The 19,289-nt window shown below is 43.6% G+C and overlaps 1 protein-coding gene across 2 annotated transcripts in view; it reads right to left on the bottom strand.

The window, feature by feature from the left end:
* KSR2 (kinase suppressor of ras 2) overlaps positions 1-19,289 on the bottom strand; it is a 1,474,574-nt gene that overhangs the window by 1,142,206 nt on the left and 313,079 nt on the right. For both annotated transcript variants that reach the window (XM_085636251.1, XM_085636250.1), the window contains exon 3: positions 1,259-1,409. In XM_085636251.1, coding sequence (XP_085492377.1) covers positions 1,259-1,409 — 151 coding nt within the window. The remainder of the gene's footprint in view (positions 1-1,258; positions 1,410-19,289) is intronic.

Raw genomic sequence — 19,289 nt, forward strand, 5'->3', positions numbered from 1 at the left:
GAGTTCCATTGACACTGCACCGCCATCAGGACACATCACCACAAACATCGCATCACCTACCATGAGCCCTGCAACATCCCTGGGCGTCCACGACTCAACGACGCTGCACCCCCTCCAGGAACCAACGCCTCACTGGCTTAAGTGGCACCTCACCTCCATTGTGTAACGCACCGTCCCCAAGTGCCGATGTGCCAAAGACTGTGACTGAGGTTTGCACGATTCTGTAACCAGACCGCGCTACATTGCAGTCGGCCCGAATGCGTGGATTCACCCTCGGCAAGCACGGCAAGAATTGCCCCAGCCAGACCTATTGTTTTCTAAGTGCTAGAACTGCATTTAATACTGAAACTGAAAAATTCATATATTGACTTGTGTATATTGGATCTTTGTCATTTTGGTCTTGTTCAACTCACATAATTATTGCCTATTTTTCTAAACTTGTGTGGAGTACTTTTGTGGTGTTTTCTCTGTGTTACTGTGTGTGTGTACAAATACTTTAAACATTGCCTCTGGAGATAAGCCTGACTGCTCTGTGCCAAGCTACCAAGGGGGTGAGCGCAGATTATTTTTGGTTGGTAAATTACCCTGATTAGGATTATGGGTCCCTGGTTGGACAGGGGCATACCTCTGCCAACTAGGGAGCCCATTTATAATAACTGTCACAATATCTAACTTGCATTTCCCACTGCTTCATAATTAACACTGTTTTATGCTGAAAATTATTTGCAAAGAACAGATGCGTTGGATATAGTTTGTCAACCTATTTCCTCCATTTTTTGACGCTCTGAATCAGTTTCTCTTTATTCTATTGGCGAAAAAAGCATGAAAATAATATAAAAATGGAGTTTATATTTTTTTCACCAGTGCCACGTTCACCGAAAACCCATTCTGAAGTTTTACGAGTGCAGTGGCAAGTTAAAAGTATTTGAATGCATTTTTTTTGCTGCGAAGTTATAATTTTGTATTCAATAGCAACTTTTAAATGATTGGAAGTACTATTGTTCTAAGAAGTACTTTGCAATAAGTAAGATAAACTAGTATGCGATTTTCATTAGTTTATGCTTTGAGGCAACTGTCCTTGTTTGGAGTACAAGAAATACAACTAATGTATTCTTTGACTATACTGAAATCACGGTGTAGCAATGGAAACAGTTTATGGTATTATTAAAATTATTAAAATGCCATCAAGAAATGTAAAAAACTTGTCAACGAAACCCTGTAAACAAACAAAAGTTCTGCAGGTGTATTCCACACTCACCTGATTTATGGACACTCCTGAGGCAGGAAAGGGAGGCGTTCAACCGTGCACACTCCTCGCTTGTCGCGCCAAACCTCATTACCGTCTCGCTGACCTGCTCATCTGCCATTTCCAGCAACTCTTCCAGAGTCAGTTGACCAGGGTCAATTTCCTACAGAAATAAGAATAAAAATATTGTTGATGATAAAGCAATGGGTAACAGAGCAGCACATCCTTGTTAAAATTCGTTTCACTTCTCTTTTATTCGTCAGATCTTATATCAATAAAACGCTGCCCAGGTTTTGCACCAAATATGGCGCTGAAATGAACTGCGGCACCGCCATGGACTCTCGTGCATCTAAGTAATGTTCATAGCATGGGTAAGTTTCACCTAGTAATACTTTGCGCTCTCCTCATCCATGGAAACTAGTGAAGGGATGCTGAAAGCAGGCCAAAGAAAAGACTCTAAGTCACTACTAGCTGCCCTGAAGTAGTTTTATTTGCAGCTAAGAGGCGGAACAGGTAGAACACTGTACCCTGGAATTCCATCTCTTTGTGGAATTCTCTCCCATGTGAACTAATTCCGGATCGCTAACTATGCTATCCTCTTATTATTGTGTATGTTACTGCCTTGGAACATTTAGGTTTCGCCCTAATTTTTAGGTCTCGCCTGACCCAGCGCTTTGCTGGTCTGGCGAGACTTATTGAGAGGGCTCCAAAAAGTGCTACCAGGCCAGCCTAGAGCTACAGTGCATGAGCGCTGGCGGGCGCGCGCACCGCGCTTTTCCGCGATTACTTTCAATTTTGCGGCCACACGGCCGCTTTGATGTTTGATCGCGATCACTTTCGCGGCCGCTTGTTTATATTTTATTTAACCCCTTCGCCCAGGCACGAATTCTGCCGCGGCGCTGTGGGGGTTTGGGGGCACTGTGGCGCCGCCGTGCTCGTGACGGAACCACTCCGTCATGAGTCACGGGTGAGCTGTGCTCATGACGGAGTGGTTCCGTCACGACTCCGCCCACTGCGCTAATCGCCCGCACAGGCGGGGAATTAGCGCCGCGTGGGCGGAGCGGCCGCCAACGGCCGCAGCATGACGTAACCACTCCGTCATGAGCACACGGTGCCCGTGGCTCATGGCGGAGTGGTTCCGTCATGAGCACGGAACGGGTTAATTTTAACTATGTGTTTCCGCATTCTCATAGAGTCTTTAACCCTCTAAATGCACATTTTTTTTTCCAACGCAAAAGCTCATGTATTTTTTGAAGCTGTCAATAAAAGACACAAATGATTAAAGTGCCCTGATTTTCAAACACAAGAGGGTGAATAAAACATACCCTACGTTTGCTATTTTAATTTAACCGGTTCAACAGAATGCACAAATACGTGTCATCCATGCACGCTGTGTAAAAAGCAACGTTCCCCAAAAAGATAGCAGAAACAAAATCATTATTATTCTAAAATTGAGGTCTCTGAGCTTTTTCGAAATCATTCACAGTTTTAATCTCCCATCGTAACTTCAACTGGTGATCAACTTTTCTTTTTTATTATTTTTTGTAGATGCTAGCACTATGTCTGTAAAGAGGGTAGGAAAACATATGAGAAGCCACAAATCTTGAAAGAAATATAAACAAGCATTGAAAATGAAATAGGTCTCACCTTTGATTACGTTAAAGCCATTTGCTTTGCTAATGGTATTGTATAGCAAAGCAAATGGATGTAACTTAATGAAAGGCGAGACCTATTGCATTTTTAATGCTTGTTTATTGGTCGAGTCTACAGTTACACTGGTGCCCTGAGGAAACTATTTTTCTATTTGCATGTTTTTGTTACATTTTACTTTTTACGCTCAGTGGGAGTGCATTGTCCTTCCTTTTTTCTCTGCATATATCTGTATCCACCCCCCTTTCTCTCTCCCTGCACCTCATTTACCTCCCCTAGACTTTTCCACCTTGTTTCTTGCAACACTCATTTTCTTATAAATTACACTACAGGTTATGACTACGGTTGAATGGAATGGGCACATGATGCCGGGAGGTGTTTGTTGTCTCAACTAATAGAAAGCGGCAAATGAAAGAAAAAGAGCACTTTGAAATAAAATTGTCCTTTGAGTCTAAAGGACAGCACACTGGAAATTGCATGAGTCGTGATTATTACACACAGTGGTTGTACAACTGTATGTGTCTTGAATACAACATGTTTGCGTTCAAAACTATAAGCTCTTACCCAGTTGCATGATGAGTGTGTTGAATGACACACGCAAACTGCGCTAGCTCTCCATTATCTTATCAGTGCTTTTGACCTAACATGTTTTTATGTATAATGTCTGTCTCGCTGTATTAAATCTTTTCAGATACTAGAAGTTAGGTGAAAATCGTAAGTTATGGAAAAACCGCCCACCCACGCTTGCCTTAGTAAGTGTACGTTCTCTGTATAGGGTTTTGTACCTAGCACCTTGGTGCTGAAGAAAGCCACCGTGAGTCAATCAGCACGCATTATTGGCTGAAACATGCCGTCCAAACACCAGGATGTGAGAGATCTCTAATTTCTCACTGCACAAATCTATAACTGTTTTTAACCCTACCCAAGGAATCCACCATAAAAATGTATTCCTCAAGGGAGGATATCCTGGAGGTAGTTTAAAAACGGACTCATAAATTCACCACATCACAAAGAAGAAACCAGCTCAGCTTTAGTCAGGCATAGTAGCACACCTAAGATGCACTCCGCGTCTTAGGTGGGAACCAGATGATGAAGCATGCCGCCAAAGAGGTAGGTGGATGAGGGGTCTTTAAAAAAAAGAAATGCCTTGCATTCTATCGCCAACAGTCTCCGAATCGTCATGCACCTTATCACTTACATCACAGTACTCTTGCTCCCATCGCAGGTCCGCCTTGCTAGCTACTGAAAAGCGGAAGGGGTTTCTGCAAGGACTCAGACGCCCTCCTCTTGCTCCAACAAGATGTGGAGCTGCTAGTAAATGGTAACCGCTTCCTGATCTAACGCAATATATTTCTATTGCATTTGCAGCCACCTCCCAGCTCCAGTGCAGTTTGATTGTGCCATCCTCCTGCCCACACCTTCCTGTACCCCACTCCTGCTCTCTCTCCCTGCGACTTCGCCACAGCTGAATTCAAACTGTGACCTATTGGCTCTGCCAATGCTTGTTTTTCACTTAACATTGAAAGGAACACTCAGAGTAAATTCAAATTCAAAAACAGCTTTATTCGATTTTAAAAGCAAAACCATAAAAGCATACATATATAAAAATTCATCTTTAACAAGAAACAATACAAATTATGCCGTTAAAAGATAACCTAATTCATGGAGATCCTAAATCTTATAATGGTTTTAAGAAACGTTGAAACAGAAAAAATGAGAAATTCATCATCCAACATTTGCAGTTTGACCAGCGCCACTCTGCATTGCCTCAGCCCTAATTTATTTAAAACGGGTCGGAGCAACCTTTTCCTTGGTTCTAAGTAATATTTACAAAAAAGGATACAATGGAGGGATGATTGAACAGAGACCTCATCACAGGGACAAGGAATAAGATCCTTTAGCCAACAGTTCATCTCGGGAAAGGTGACTAGTCTAAAAAAGGCATCTACCCTGAATCGGGTTAAAAGCATTCGGGAGTAACAGCTAGGGACAAGGTTCAAGTATGGCTGTATACCTTGATTTTGGATAAGTAGGTGGTTGGCCATAACAGAACTCTTACATTTCTCTAGCAACCAGCGTTTCTCTGTTAGAAAATGCAAGCAAGATTTCTTGAGTTTCTTTCTTGACAAGTCTGCCATGGTGTCTGGGAAATCAAAGAATTCCGGGTGACCCATCTCAGCAAAAAAGCGTTTAAGATATTTGAACCAGGAAATTTTTGAGGACCCATCTAAACCAAGACAGTCCCTGATAATGTCCCTATTCAAACCTGTCTCAGTTCCAGACCATACTTTGTGCCACAACAGAATGGGCTCTAAGTTGATAAGGTCTGAGATGTAAGGTACACCCAACTCTTGATGGCAAACATAAGAGGAGGTAGACCCAGGCACTGCCAATAGGAAACGAAGGAAAGCATTCTGACAAATCTGGATGCTCGAGGCGTTCCCTATTCCCCATATTCCTGCACCGTACAGTGCTGTAGATACACATTTGGCTCTATAAATATCTAACAGTACTGGTACAGGACGGCCCCCTACCTTGTTAGAGAAATGTTTAACAGCCCCTATAGCTCGTGAAAAAGCTAATTTTCTTGATTCCCTTGCTGCTGTCCAGGTGCCCTTTTTATCGAAATTAATACCCAGATAGGAAAAAGTATTAACGGTCGTAAGTTTTATATTGGATAGAAAGGAATTGCAATGAAGGTTCTTCTTTTTTGTGCAGCACATGTTAAAAGTTTTGCTGATATTGATCTTTAGGCCCCTATTGCCCATGTATTCTGAAAATTTGCTAATCGATCTTTGAAGACCAATTTGAGTCCAGGCCATAATTACAGCATCGTCTGCATATAAGAGGATGGGGATATGGGAGTTACCAATTTTTGGATAATCCTGCTTATCTTCCAGGAGGTGAGATGCAGCTGAATTAATATATAAGTTAAACAAAAAAGGAGCTAAAATACAGCCTTGTCTCACACCCTTTCCTATAGGGAATTTGGAAGTGCACTCCCCCCTATCTCCAAAACGCACCCTTGCACCCGCATCTCGATATAGTTCTCTGATAAAAATTAGAAGGTTTGGGTCCACTCCCATTACCTGCATAGTTAGCCAAAGTTTGTTATGATTAATGCAGTCAAAAGCCGAGCTTAAATCCACAAATGTGAGGAATAAGTTCTCGTTTTTTGCCTCGACATATTTGGCTACTAATAGAGCTAGGTTCAATCCTTGCTCAGTTGTTCCCAGACCTTCCCAAAAACCATATTGGAACTGGGAGAGAATACCTCTTTCATCGGCCCATGTTTGCAATTTGTTGAGTATAACTCTCCCCGCGATCTTCATGAGTGAGTCAAGTAAGGAGATCGGTCTATAACACTTCGGTGTGTTACGATCTCCTTTCTTGAAAATGGGCACCACAATGGCTTCCTGCCAAGTCCGCGGAAAACCCACTTTTGTAAAGCTGTTAAGAACATTGGTTAAAAGAGGAGCCCATAACTTATTGTTAGCCTTGTATATATCCACGGGTATTCCGTCTGGGCCCGGAGCCTTTCCCGCTGGGCTCTTGTCAATGGCTATCAGTACTTCTTCTATGGAAAAGACAACATTAATTGGATAGTACGATCTATCCTGAAATCTTAAATTTAGCCCCCCTTCTATGACTACCTGAGGGTCTTCTTGATAGAGCTCCCGAAAATAAGTCACCCAGGTCTCTTCAGTGATGGCTATTTCGATAGAATCTGATTCGTTATTGGTAAAGAAAGGAGCATTCACCGCTTTCCAAAAAGCAGTATTGTTTTTGGATTGGCAGGCTTCCCGAAGGGTATGCCAAGCATCCTGTTTAATTTGTTTCTTCCTTTTTTTGACTGCCTGTTGATAGGCGAATCTAGCCGATCTTACTTCAGCCATTACCCTGGGATCTCGCTTTAGTTGGGTCATTAAATGGGCATGGGTCCTGCTACACTCTCTGTCAAACCATCTCGTGTTTTTGTTAGCCCCGAGATGCAGGGGTTTTGTGAGTAAATTTCCAATTTCCTCAGTGATACTAAGGAATGCATCGATCACTTTTGGAGAGTCGACGCTCTCAGTGAGGCAGGTGTTAAATTCCACTTCCTTGGAGCGAATTAAAGTGCCAAGGAAGGCCGCTGGTTCTACTTTGTCCCATTTTAAAGTATAGCCATTCTTTCTGGCAAGCCGTAATCTATAGTTATATAGGTTCTGGACCGTAGAAACAGTGTTGCTTTTGCCCTTCGGAATGGCAAGGGACATACTAAGGGGTAAATGATCACTCATTGCTACCTCGCATAATTCAAACGTGCAAATGTAGTGAGAGTATCGTTTAGATATTAGCAGGAAGTCAATGACTGATTTGCAGCCTCTACCTATGAAAGTAGAGTTAAACGGGCCTAATGGGGAGCAGAGTTCATTTGCGAAGCCCAAATCCAGAGAGAAGAGTATGTCGTTTAAGTATTTTCCCAAAATAGTCTGGGAAAAATGTGCAGAAGGGGCGCCCTCCCTCTCCCCTAGATCACATATATTTTGGTCACTAAATGGACATAAAATATGATTGAAATCACCAAGCCAAATGACACAGGTGTCAGAGGAGTCCTTATCATCCATATTTTTTAGAGTCTCGAGTAGTTCTTTAAGTGTCGAGGCCCATGAGTCTTTTGGGATGTTATTATAAAAATGTATCAAATCTATATGTAACTTGCCCCCAAGCGTTATATGCAGAATTTGATAAAATGCGGAAACTGGTGAAAAGGAAATTTTTATGTCTTTTAGACAGTTGGAAAGATAGGTGCATAGACCCCCTTTGTTTCTCCCTCTAGTGGTGTGTATTGCAGGCGTATGATAGGTACGATAGCCAGTCTTGTGAATTGGATCAACTGTCCAACATTCCTGGAGACAAATTAACGAGAACTTTTTTAAGAAGGTGATACAATTCATGTCTCCTAGCCTAGAGGACAGGCCTGCAATGTTCCAAGACAAAAATGTAAGAGCAGGACATGTGTCGACCTCTAGCGGAGAGGGAAGAATGGTAATTTCACAGGGAACCACGTTGTCAAGCGTTCCTCTGTTTAGTCGTGTGGGGTGGTTTAATGTCTCTACCATCGTGGTGTTAATAATGGTGGTTTCAGAGTTGTCCCTGGGGGAGGCTATCAATTGTGCTGGCTGTTGGTCAGACAATAATGTGGACGTATCCTCATTAAGAACCTTCCCTGCGGATTCAGAAACAGGGGGGGTTTTTGGGGGTAGTCAGTCAACCGAGTCTAGGCAGCTGTACCTGTTTGCACTTGAGAAGGACTCCAGCCACCCCTGTTCGGTTGTAGCCATCCCACTTCTTACGGAGTTACTATTAGTTTTACCTCGCCCTACCTGAACCCACATGTTGTTATTAACTTGGGAAGGGTAAAAGTAAACAAGTGGTAATGGGGTAATGCTAGTGAAATGTAAAGAGGGTCGTGCCTGTTGAATGTATTTTACCGCCTGTGTGTTGCTAAAATTAACAACAATACAGTCCCCTAGTATATCTTTATTTCTTCTACCCACCCAGCTGACTCTCCGCACAAACAAGATCTTAGCATGGGTACCAGGAGGGAGTGGTCGGTTATTATTGAGCCAATGCATTGTTTTGTTCTTTAGCTCATAATATGACTCAGTGATATTTTCTCCAATACAAGGTACACCCGTCAATACAATAGCATATGGTGCGGATTCTGGTGGGAGATCTAAAGTGGGTAAATCATGTGCATTTTCATTGGGCGAGACCCTTCTATTCACCTTTGCATTAGTATTCTGTACTGTATCATTTTTCACTGTTGTATTGGCATCAGGAGATTTCTGCTGAGGCATTTCTCCTGTAGGTGGGTTTTTGGAGGCACTAATACTAATAAAGTTTTCAGTACAAGCAGTGTCGTCACCTTTACCCCGGCATATTCCTGAGGACCGGTCCAAATGGGGGATAGACAAGAGAGGGGAGGTTTTCTCTTTAGAATTACTTGCAGTATTAGCAGGTAGGAGAAGTTCACAATGCTCTCTATGTAAATCTATCTTCATTAGTTGATTAAATTCAAGGTTTGTTAGGGCAGTTTGTTCTAGTTTCTTGAGGCGCTCCTCTATCTTAATAAGCCTATCCAGGATCGGTCGGGTTGAATGTTCAAAGGCTTCCCTTATTTGTAAGAAAAAAACATCGTCTATTTGCCTGGATATATTTGGAGTTGCTTCAATCAAAGGTTGTTCGACAATCCCCAGGATGTGATTAGATGGGAGTTTATCAGTTTTAGATTTATTCAATGTTGATTGATTCCCCTTTTTTCCACGCGGGGCAGCCTTCTGTTTTGGTTTAGCCCCTAAAGTTAAGGCGGGATAGGGGGAAGTAACATCGGGAGTGACATGTGATTGAGCTCGGCTGGATACACCATCAGGTTGGGTAATCACAACATCGGACGGGATTATATCGGACCTGTTAGTATTTCTAACGACATTGTCCCTTTTCCTTTCCAGACTTGAAGCCATAGTTAAATCAATACTTTCCCCCTCACTGATCGTACCATTATTTGAGATAGAATTTATATTATTAGGCGCAGGTGAAACAGCTGAAGCAATTTTCCCTAAAGAAGAACGTTTAGCAGTAAGCGGGTCCAACGAGAGACGACGCTCTGTTAGATCAATTTCACGTTCTAAAAGGTTAGCAGCTCTTACGATGAAATTGTCCAGAGTTCCAGCCAAGGTGGTACCAGCAACGGTGCTCTTGGCCCTGGGCATTCCTCCTGCAGTTTTCGTGCTGGTTATCTTCTCTCGATGATGAGGTCGAGGTGCAAGGGGGGGTGGCCCAGCCCAGTGTCTCCAGTCTCGAACGGCCTCAAACGGCCAGCTCTTTGCCCGGTCTTCGCCCCGGCTCTTGTCCCGCGCGCGTCCCGCTAGTGCGCGGGACTTAGCTATGCACTTAAGAGTGAGGGCCGGAAGGGGAGGAGCCGGGAAGAGGAACCAGCTGCGGTGACCAGCGAGCAGCCTGGTCCTCGCAGTCCCGACTCAGCTCAGCGCTGTCCGAATAAGATTAAGGCCCCCCAAGTCTGCAAGGTGTTCCTCGTGTCAGCCAGCAAGTTCCAGGTATGATGATCCAAAAGGGGTTGAGGGCAAGCACAGACCCACGAGCGGCACCCACTCAGAGTAAGTTGGGAGAGGTAAATATAAATATAAATATAAATATAGGAAGTACTGACGAGAAAACATCTGTATTCAATATTTTATTAATGTTGGTGTCAGAAGCAAAATGCAATTATCAAAACTAATTGGTTGATTACTCATTTGCAGCAGAGGCGTAACTAATGTTCACCTCTATGAAACTGTTAGTGGGTGTCAGGTGCAGCAAATATACTTTTCTATGACAAAACCACACAGTGGAAAAAAGTTAGGCAGTGTGGCATAAGGAGCATGAAACATAATCGTTTTAAATTTTAATAAACAGAACTATGTCAATAACTCAACCACTATTGTTTCTTTATTTCGTTTAGGAAGACAGTTTGCTAATAAATTCAACAAAATCCCAAATATGTTGCACTGCATTCTACAGCAAGAGCCGGAGCCCCAGCCAGACTGGGAGCTACTTTTGGAGGCCACCCATCCTTCGGATTAATTCAGGTTTTCCATCCTGGAGATGCTAATCTACATTAAATACATTAACAGACGAGTGCTGGACTCTGTGTACTGGAGGCTGCTTGCGAGTAGGCAGGATTCAAATACCTCAGGAAGGCAAATTGCTTTCCACGGTAAGCTGGTTATCAGCAGCACTCCAAGTGAGAACTCCTACTTTTCACATTTGCGATTAGAGGACGCTTGGATAGCACGACACAGAGAGACGAGCGTTCCCTTGAGAGGAAGGATTACCAGCAGGTTTTCTTTTCCATTTGCACAGGGTGCCTGTAAATGTACAGCACAGATATTTGTGATTTCAGGATATGAACTACTTTTCCCAAAATATGTATTTTTATTGCGTCCTGTCTTCCCTCCTACGGACACTGTCCTCACCTCAACAAACACACAAGCCATCGGATGCAATACGATACACAACTTCAAGACGAGTAGCTTTACATTTCGGAAACAACAATCTCTCAAGAGTGGCGCAGCCATAAGAAGGAGAGAGGTTATTGAAGGGAAATACTGTACACACGTTATTAACAAACTCAGAGCAAAAATGTCAAAGATTTGTGGGATCCCCAAAGGAGTGGTGTGCTGAAAACTCACACTAGGGAGTGGATTAAAAGTTTCAGTTCTAGCAGCTAAGTTTTAAACTCGGAATTATAATTTTGAAATGCAGCTGACCTAAAAACTTCTGAGAGGAGGTGAAACATAATACTTTTTTTGTACCTATTTGGCCAACATACAGATCATCAGTCCCATACCTGTACTCGAGATTTGGCACCTTAGGTGATATTGAGATTGTGAGACCGGCCTCGTGGCGTGGGTCCTCCCGACCAGCCAGCTACCCTGCAACCACGCCGAACCTCGCTGTTACAGCCTCCCGGCCCCCGTGGGCCAGCCTCCCGAGGGCCGGCCAGATCCCCAACACGCATGCCCGGCGGAGGGAGGGCGAAACCCCCCCAAAACCAGACCGAAAGGCGCCGTTCAGGTGACACCTCTGGTCTCTTCCCCGAGGGAGGCCCGATCGACCCCCAGGCCCCCGGTGAGCAGGCGCCTCACCCGCTGGGTGTCTGGAGTCCCTCCAGGACCCCCCTGAACAGATCAAAGGACCAGAACCCCGACACACCGCCCCAGGCACCAGACCCCTCTCCACGAGGGCTCCGGACTTCAAAGAGGAGGGGGAGTATAACAAGGGGGGCTGAAGGGATGGGAGGAGAAGAAGACCTGGACTGACGAGAGCCTGCTGACGCTGTCGCGGCTCCCCGAACTCTGAAACATCTGAGCCCGGCTGACGCTGTCGCGGCTCCCCGAACTCTGAAACATCTGAGCCCTGCTGACGCTGTCGCGGCTCCCCGAACACTGAACCCTCCGAGCCCTGCGGATGCTGTCGCGGCTCCTTGAACGCTGAAACATCCGAGCCCTGCTGACGCTGTCGCGGCTCCCCGAACCATCCGAGCCCTGCGGACGCTGTCGCAGCTCCTCGAACTCTGAAACATCTGAGCCCTGCTGACGCTGTCGCGGCTCCCCGAATTCTGATCCATCTGAGCCCTACCGACGTCGCCGCGGCTCCTCGGACTATGAACCTCCGGTGCCTGCTGAGTGACTCGCGGCCCGCTCCTCCAAGAGAACCGGCAGAGATTGCCGAGAGAAGCAACACCCCCTCAGCTCGAGGATTGAGAGCTGTGCGGCGGGTACTCCGCAGAGACCCTGATTCAAGGACTGTCCTGCTACCCCTTACCCCTCATCACGAGACCTCTGCCGCTTGTGGCGCTAATTCTGCTTCTGCCTTCCGGATCATAAAGATCCCAAATAACCTATGATAAAATCTATTATCCTGCAACGAACTACTGTGTGGTGTCCCTCTATCTGAAAATAGTAGTGCAGCGTGTGCGATCCTAGGTACGAGACCCTTCCAGGAAGGGCCTCCCCGCTCTTGCTCGGCCGAACTCGAGGGGAGGTGGGCCACCGGGTAGTCAGGAACGTATTCCGCACATCCCGGGGGAACGCTTTCCAACAGAGATCTAACTGTTCTAAAGCATGGGCGCTAAAAGGCTCATACAGTTAGGGTGTCCTGACTTATTTCAACATAGGAAATCAAAGAAGCATCTCAACATGCTTTTTACATCTGTTCAGACACAAGCGAATCAGCCTTTTTGGAAAAGAAAACTCTTCTTTTGGTTTCCCACTGCAGTGCTTTGTCGGTAGTGTATGTGTTCAGAAGATGTGGAAGTTGTGTACCAAACACGATTATCTAATGCAGAGCTCGTGACAGTATGACAGGTGAATCTACGTGTGCTCATTTCCTCAGTTATAACTGAAAAAATCTGCAAATTACTAAAAATGATACTTCACTTGAGTGGCCATATTTGTGAGCACAGTCGGATCCTAATGAGTTCAGTTTAAGACTGACAAGAGTAGATTACCTGTGTATAATCTTTTTGTCCTGCATTATTTAACTCATTGACAGACGCTTTCGGAAAGAGAACTCACAGGGGAGTTATGAAAATGTGTTAACAATATTGGAAGGCAGTTAACAATTCTGGCCACTTATCTGTCAGATATCTCAGGGTGTATTGGTAAGCACCCGTATGTACTGAGTGACACATGTAGTCAGTGAGGAAGTTGTGTTATCTGAGTAGCTATATGGAATTGTTTCATTCTATGTACTGTTTATATAAGCAGTGTAGTTATAGGTTAATGTAACATTCTATGGATTGTGAAAAGAAGCCATATTATTATTGGATTGTTTAATGTTGTGTAATGGCATGTACTTTGTTGATGATTAAATGTTCAGAGGAGTTGGAGGAATCTCTGGGCCTTTTTATATCTGCACTAATGATTCTCCTGTTCTTCAATAAGCGACTGTTTCTGGAAATCTACATTGGGTTTCTGTGTGTACCTGATGCTTCAGAAGCCCATAGAAATATTGTTACCAAACCTCAACAAAGATCAAGATATATATTTAAGTCACTACAAGGATGTTGTAGCGTGAGCAGGTGTCAACGACAAATGGCAAATCCTTATACACTATATCAGAAGTTGCAGGAATAGCTCTTAAGCATTAATAAAGTGGTACAGACCACAAAATACATGTCAGTTGTTTTATGGAATGAAAATGATGACAATATTTGCAATAGGATTTATGATTCTAATTTGAAGAATAGTCAGCAACTGAAGAAGGTAAAAGGGATTGGGATTGGTTGATTTACACAGTGACAATAATCTTAGTGCACCACCACACAGTTGTATAGATGAACTGTTGTACAGAGTTACACCAATACAGGTGACTGGTGTTGGGAGTCGTCAGTGCTGCATTATGTAACATTGACACCCAAACGAATCATTATCATATTTATAAGTATAGTGCCCTAATAAATTTAGGTAATGGAAAACCAACAGAACTGTGGTCTGCAGAATGGGCTTCTTTCTAGTGTTTCTGTTCATCTACACCAGTTTGTTGCTTTAATTATCTTTATTATTGTAATGCCTGAGTTTGTTATCACTGAGGCATTACTCAAGTTCCTGTATCAGCTTGATCCCAGGAGGAGTATGAGCGATCACCACTATTATAAGCTAGACACGGAGGGTCTACACCTCAGTACATAATAGACTGGAAAGCACATGCCTTGAAAATTGTATCTTGGTATTAGCCAGACTCATATCAACACACCAACTGCTTCATCCTTTCTATGCTAGACATCTACACAAATTCAGTCCCCAACAACAACCAAAAGAGTCTAAGACGGGACAAACTATTTGGGATTATGCCCCACCCCCTTCCTATCGCCCACTTGTTTTGATGGTCTCCCATGATAAAAAGGGTCAAGCACACCCGATTCTGGAGATAATTGCAGCAAAGGTGAGTATCCAGTATTAATGGGGCCGGGGGACATCATCAAAGTGTGGTAAGAGAGCCTTAGGCAAAGTCTCCAAGCATGATAGGGGCATGCACACAAATTTAGAGAAATCCTCGATAGAAGTTAGTGACGGCAAGAAAAGAGGCAGTTTGTAAAAATGAGGAAGCACATCACCGGATGGCACTGAAGCGTGACAAAATGTTCTCCTCATAGCCCAAAAGAGTAGGCCACCACAATACTGAAACTTCTAATAGGGATCACAGCAGGTTACCTTGAGATGTAAGCATCACAATGCTGGCCTAAAAATCCACAGTCTCCTGTAGCTTTGCAACTACTATTAATACCACAGATGTCAGTATTGCAACATGCTGTCTTGCTACCATACTGCTAAGTACCGTTTTGATTCAGTCACGTGATATATACTGCAGTTAGACACAAAGTGCAGACAAAAGATTCAAACTTTGTAATTTCCAGGTGGAAACAAAGGGGTTGGAAATCCAGATGAGGAAACGTCATCTTGGATTAATATATTGTACATAGTGAGTATTGTGAAGCATCACCCTATTTTTCTGGAATTCCTAGAACCTGTGTCTACTGACTATCCCTATATAGCCCATAAGTGCTTCCCTTATATTATAGCATCCCTGCCTCAAAGAAAACACAATTTTGATGGTCTTGCGACAAACAGCTTTAAGGCTCTTTTGGGGGCAGCGTCGTGACTCTTACTTTATCTTTTACTATACTTAAAGTAGTCTTTGAGTTTGCCCCTTACTCTAGATTGACTAGCATTCTTTTCTATTACAATTCGCTGTCCCAATTCATTGGTATTCCTTCCTAGTCGTGTGCATGCCCTGGTCCTTTCTCTCAATCTCTCTCTCTCTCTCTCTGTCCACTCCAGTCATCCCCCTCCTCCACTTTCCCTTTGACTATTGCGTCGCTGAGCAGTGCTTGCACAATTGTATGCTGCAGTTAGATAGAAGGTGGCAACTTACTTGCAGTGGTATAGCAATGTTATTGTATACAGTTACTGTAACACCGTTCCACACGTCTAGATGCAATATAGAAGTAATCGCCAAAGGATTCAAAATAATGCTCCGAGATGGCTGCCCACCGCTATTGACCTGGGATCCAATTCTACAATCAATGGCAAAGTCGATGCTTACAACAAGTATTAGACATCACACTAAAGAACGAATCCTGCTCTCCCATTAAGTATTGCCTGTACAAAGTATGCTTCAGTTTCATGGATAATGCACTTCAATGTAAATCTCAGGCTTGGCAAAGCAAGACCAATTAGCTATGCCTGTAGTGACTGTGCTTCATAGATACTCTGTATATTGCAGAAGGGGAACAAGCAATCTACTATACAGAATTTTTTTAAGAAGGCCAACTGGATGGTAGTATTGCGCGAGCCAATGCATCTCAAAGTAGAAGGGACTGTGATGAGGAAGAGAAGAATCTGATATAATGAAGAGCACTCTAAGTGTACATTTAAAGGGAAACACGTTGTCCAAAAAGACTAGGCACATTTCTGACAGCTCCTTATCTTGGATATTGGTAAACAGAACCAACCAGAAGAACCAATTCAAGGATAGACAAACACTCCCCAGGAGTGAGTACTGATGAGGGATGACTAAACTGTGTCATAACAAGAAAACATAAAAACAGTTATTGGTGATTTCATCTCTTGGAGGCGGTGAGATTGACAGGGTGCTCTAGCATGCTACATCCGGTGATGGTGAAGTGAATGTCGAAAAAAGCAGATATTGACCCAGTCTTGGTGAACATCTTTAGAATTGCTTCCAACCGCCTCTAAAGCTCTCTTCTGGGAATATGTGTATGGAATATCAGGAGAAGACAGAAATTAAGAGCAAGTGGTGCTCTGCCTACTGATCGGTATAAACAATTTAGTTGTGCAGTTAAGTAATATTTAAGGCTACTGTGAACAAATAATGTTTTAATGGCTGACAGAAGCAGAACATGTGGTCCTGAAATGCCTGAGGAACACGCTTTCATTAACATGGTCCCATCTAAATCCGAGAGTACATTAGTGTGGTCTTCAAGATACGTGTAGGTGTGCATTGTGCTACATTCGTGGCGCATTGAGCAAGAAACAAGCTTCCACTTTCCATACTTCTTCTAATAAAACATGAGCCTCCTTTTTTCAGCACGTCGCAGTTATATTTAGAACCGGTCTTCAGTTTTGGGTTTGCTCTATATCCACATGTATAGCTTTAAAATAATCTCTTTCCTTTAAGAAACAACTCCACAGAACAGAATTATATATTACTCATACATAACGTAAATGTTGAGCAAGGAGGCACTCTAGGATTTAAGGCATCCAACCTTAAAAAGAGAAGTAAAATGGGACCTTCCTGTAGTCTGACTGCCCTATTGAATAACTGCGTCTCTGAGAACAGTGCCTCTGTGGCAGCACACATTTGCATAAATAAGGAGAAAAGGCATTTACGTGACAAAGAATCAATCAATATTTCCAATCTGATCTATATACATTTAAATATGCAACTGTATAATTTCATCTCATAAGTACCATTCCTGAATACTTCACTCAAGAATTGTAAGGTCCCAGTTAACATTTGCAAAGTGCCAAGCACAGCTATGCACTGAGAGTGCTTGGTTTCTTTAGTAACTTTAGATCCCTTTCGGTTAGAAACCCAAAGTTTTACATCTGCAAATTATGCAGCAGATAATGGGTTACATACATGTATTTGAGTTATATTCATTATTATTTCTACAAAAGCAGCCTAAAAATTGCTTAATCACTACGATCCTGTGTATGAAGCACACTTTAAAAGCCCCATGAGCATATGATATTCTTTATTTTCTTGCAAATTGCACAGCAGAGAGTAACTGCTTCTTGGTAATGTGGCAGAGAAGGCACTTTATTTACAATAGTGAAAGGAGGGAGAAGGTACTTGTAGTGATCTCCTTGCACTGCATATAATTATTTCAGTTAATTGTACTGTAAAGTGCATATTATCTGAATACCGATGTGATAGGCTGACATATTGCATTCACCAAGTTATTAGAATTGAAAGCATGGAAAGAAGCAGCTAATTTTAGTTGTGCCCTGAAATATATTACGTTAGAGTTATTAACCTCTTGCGTGCCCCGCCCTTTCCCCGCCCTGTGCCGGGCTTTCTATTAGCGGGCGGGGTTCATGACGAGATGGTCTCGTCATGGGCACAGCGCAACCGCGGCCCATGACGAGACCATCTCGTCATGGGCACTGAAGGGGTTAAGTGCTGTTGATGGCTAAGTTGTATCTGCCTCTTCTACTCTTACACTTGCTTCTGGACACGCTGGTAGTCTGCCTGTGAGAATTGAAAGGTGTTGCAGAGAAGGTAGGGTTTAACCTTCGCATGAAGGTTGGTTGAAATGGATGAATCGCTCTCCCTAGACAGTCAGCCAAGGTATGGAAACATCTGCTTGCTATTCCCTTACTCAAAAAGCCTATTGCAGATCATAACACAAAATTTAAATATAGACCTATCTCCCTGCTCTCGGCCTGGCAAAAATGCTCAACTCAACTTAACTGCTTTCTGTTGGCCATAAAGCTCCAACTACCTTGATGCGCATCACTTGGGCTTTCATCCATTCTTTAGTACCAGGTCTGTACTGGTAGGACTTCTAAATGAAATGTGAGTGTGCCAGGACTCAAAATGCCTTCCCAGCTCTTTTGGATCTTTCTGCCGCCTTTGACACGGTTCCTCTCTTCATTTGTTACATTCTTTTATGTCTATGTCTATGTATTGGTTTTTGTAAGGCGCGCATATCACCCAAAGGTCTCATAGCGCCGACAGATGTTCAGATGGTAAGGTAGGAGGCAAGCAGAGTTAAAATAGCCATGTCTTTAAAAGTTTGCGGAATTTCTGATGGCTGGGTTCAAGTTTTATGTGCAAAGGTAGAGTATTCCAGCTTTCTGGGGCAATTTTGGAGAAGGATCTGTCTCCATTTTTGACGGTTCGTACTTTGGGGACCGCTAGGAGGTGAAGACTGGACGATCTAAGTGTTCTAGCAGGGCGGTAGTTCATCAATTTTTTTGCTAGGTAGGCAGGACCATTGCCGTTCAGGGATTTATGGACTAGGCAGCACATTTTAAACTTAATACGTTTTTTGATGGGGAGCCAGTGAAGCGTCTTCAGACAGGGGGCAGAGGAGGTGCGGGCGGGTAGATCGAGGGCCATTCTGGCTACTGTATTCTGAAGAACCTGTAATTTATTTAGGAGGTTCTCATTGATGGAGGCAAAAAGAGCATTGCCATAATCCAAGCGACTAATGATTAGTCCCTGGATTAATGGTAGGCGAGAGGACAGAGGAATCCACTTAAAGATTTTCTTTAGGTTGCGCAGGAGACCGAAGCTGGTATGAGAGATGTTATTAATGTGTTCTGTCAAGGTAAGCTTATTGTCTAGCATTATGCCCAGGTTGTGGGCTGCTGGTTTAGGAGGAGGACAGGCACCCAACGGTGCTGGCCACCATTCGTCGGACCAATGCTTGTGAGCATTGCCAAAGAGCATGATCTCCGTCTTAGACGCATTCAGTAGAAGATAGTTCTCTGTCATCCAGTCCTTAACTGCTAGCATGCAATTTTGGAATCTCGATTTGGTGTCGGTTGCGTTTGGTCCCAGGGTAATAAGGATTTGAGTGTCGTCTGCGTAAGACACGGTCTCAAATCCGTAGGCTTTAATTAATCTTGCAATGGGAGAGACATAAAGATTAAAAAGCGTGGGGCTCAAAATAGAGCCCTGGGGCACACCTTTGTCTGCTTCCTGATTGGCAGATGAAAATTTGCCAATCTGAACCTTTGAGGTACGTCCGGTTAAGTAGCTTTTGATCCATGCCAGGGCTGAGCCCTCGACACCAACCTCAGTCAGCCGTTCT

Source organism: Triturus cristatus, chromosome 11 (assembly GCF_964204655.1).
Source record: "Triturus cristatus chromosome 11, aTriCri1.1, whole genome shotgun sequence".
Lineage (NCBI taxonomy): Eukaryota > Metazoa > Chordata > Amphibia > Caudata > Salamandridae > Triturus > Triturus cristatus.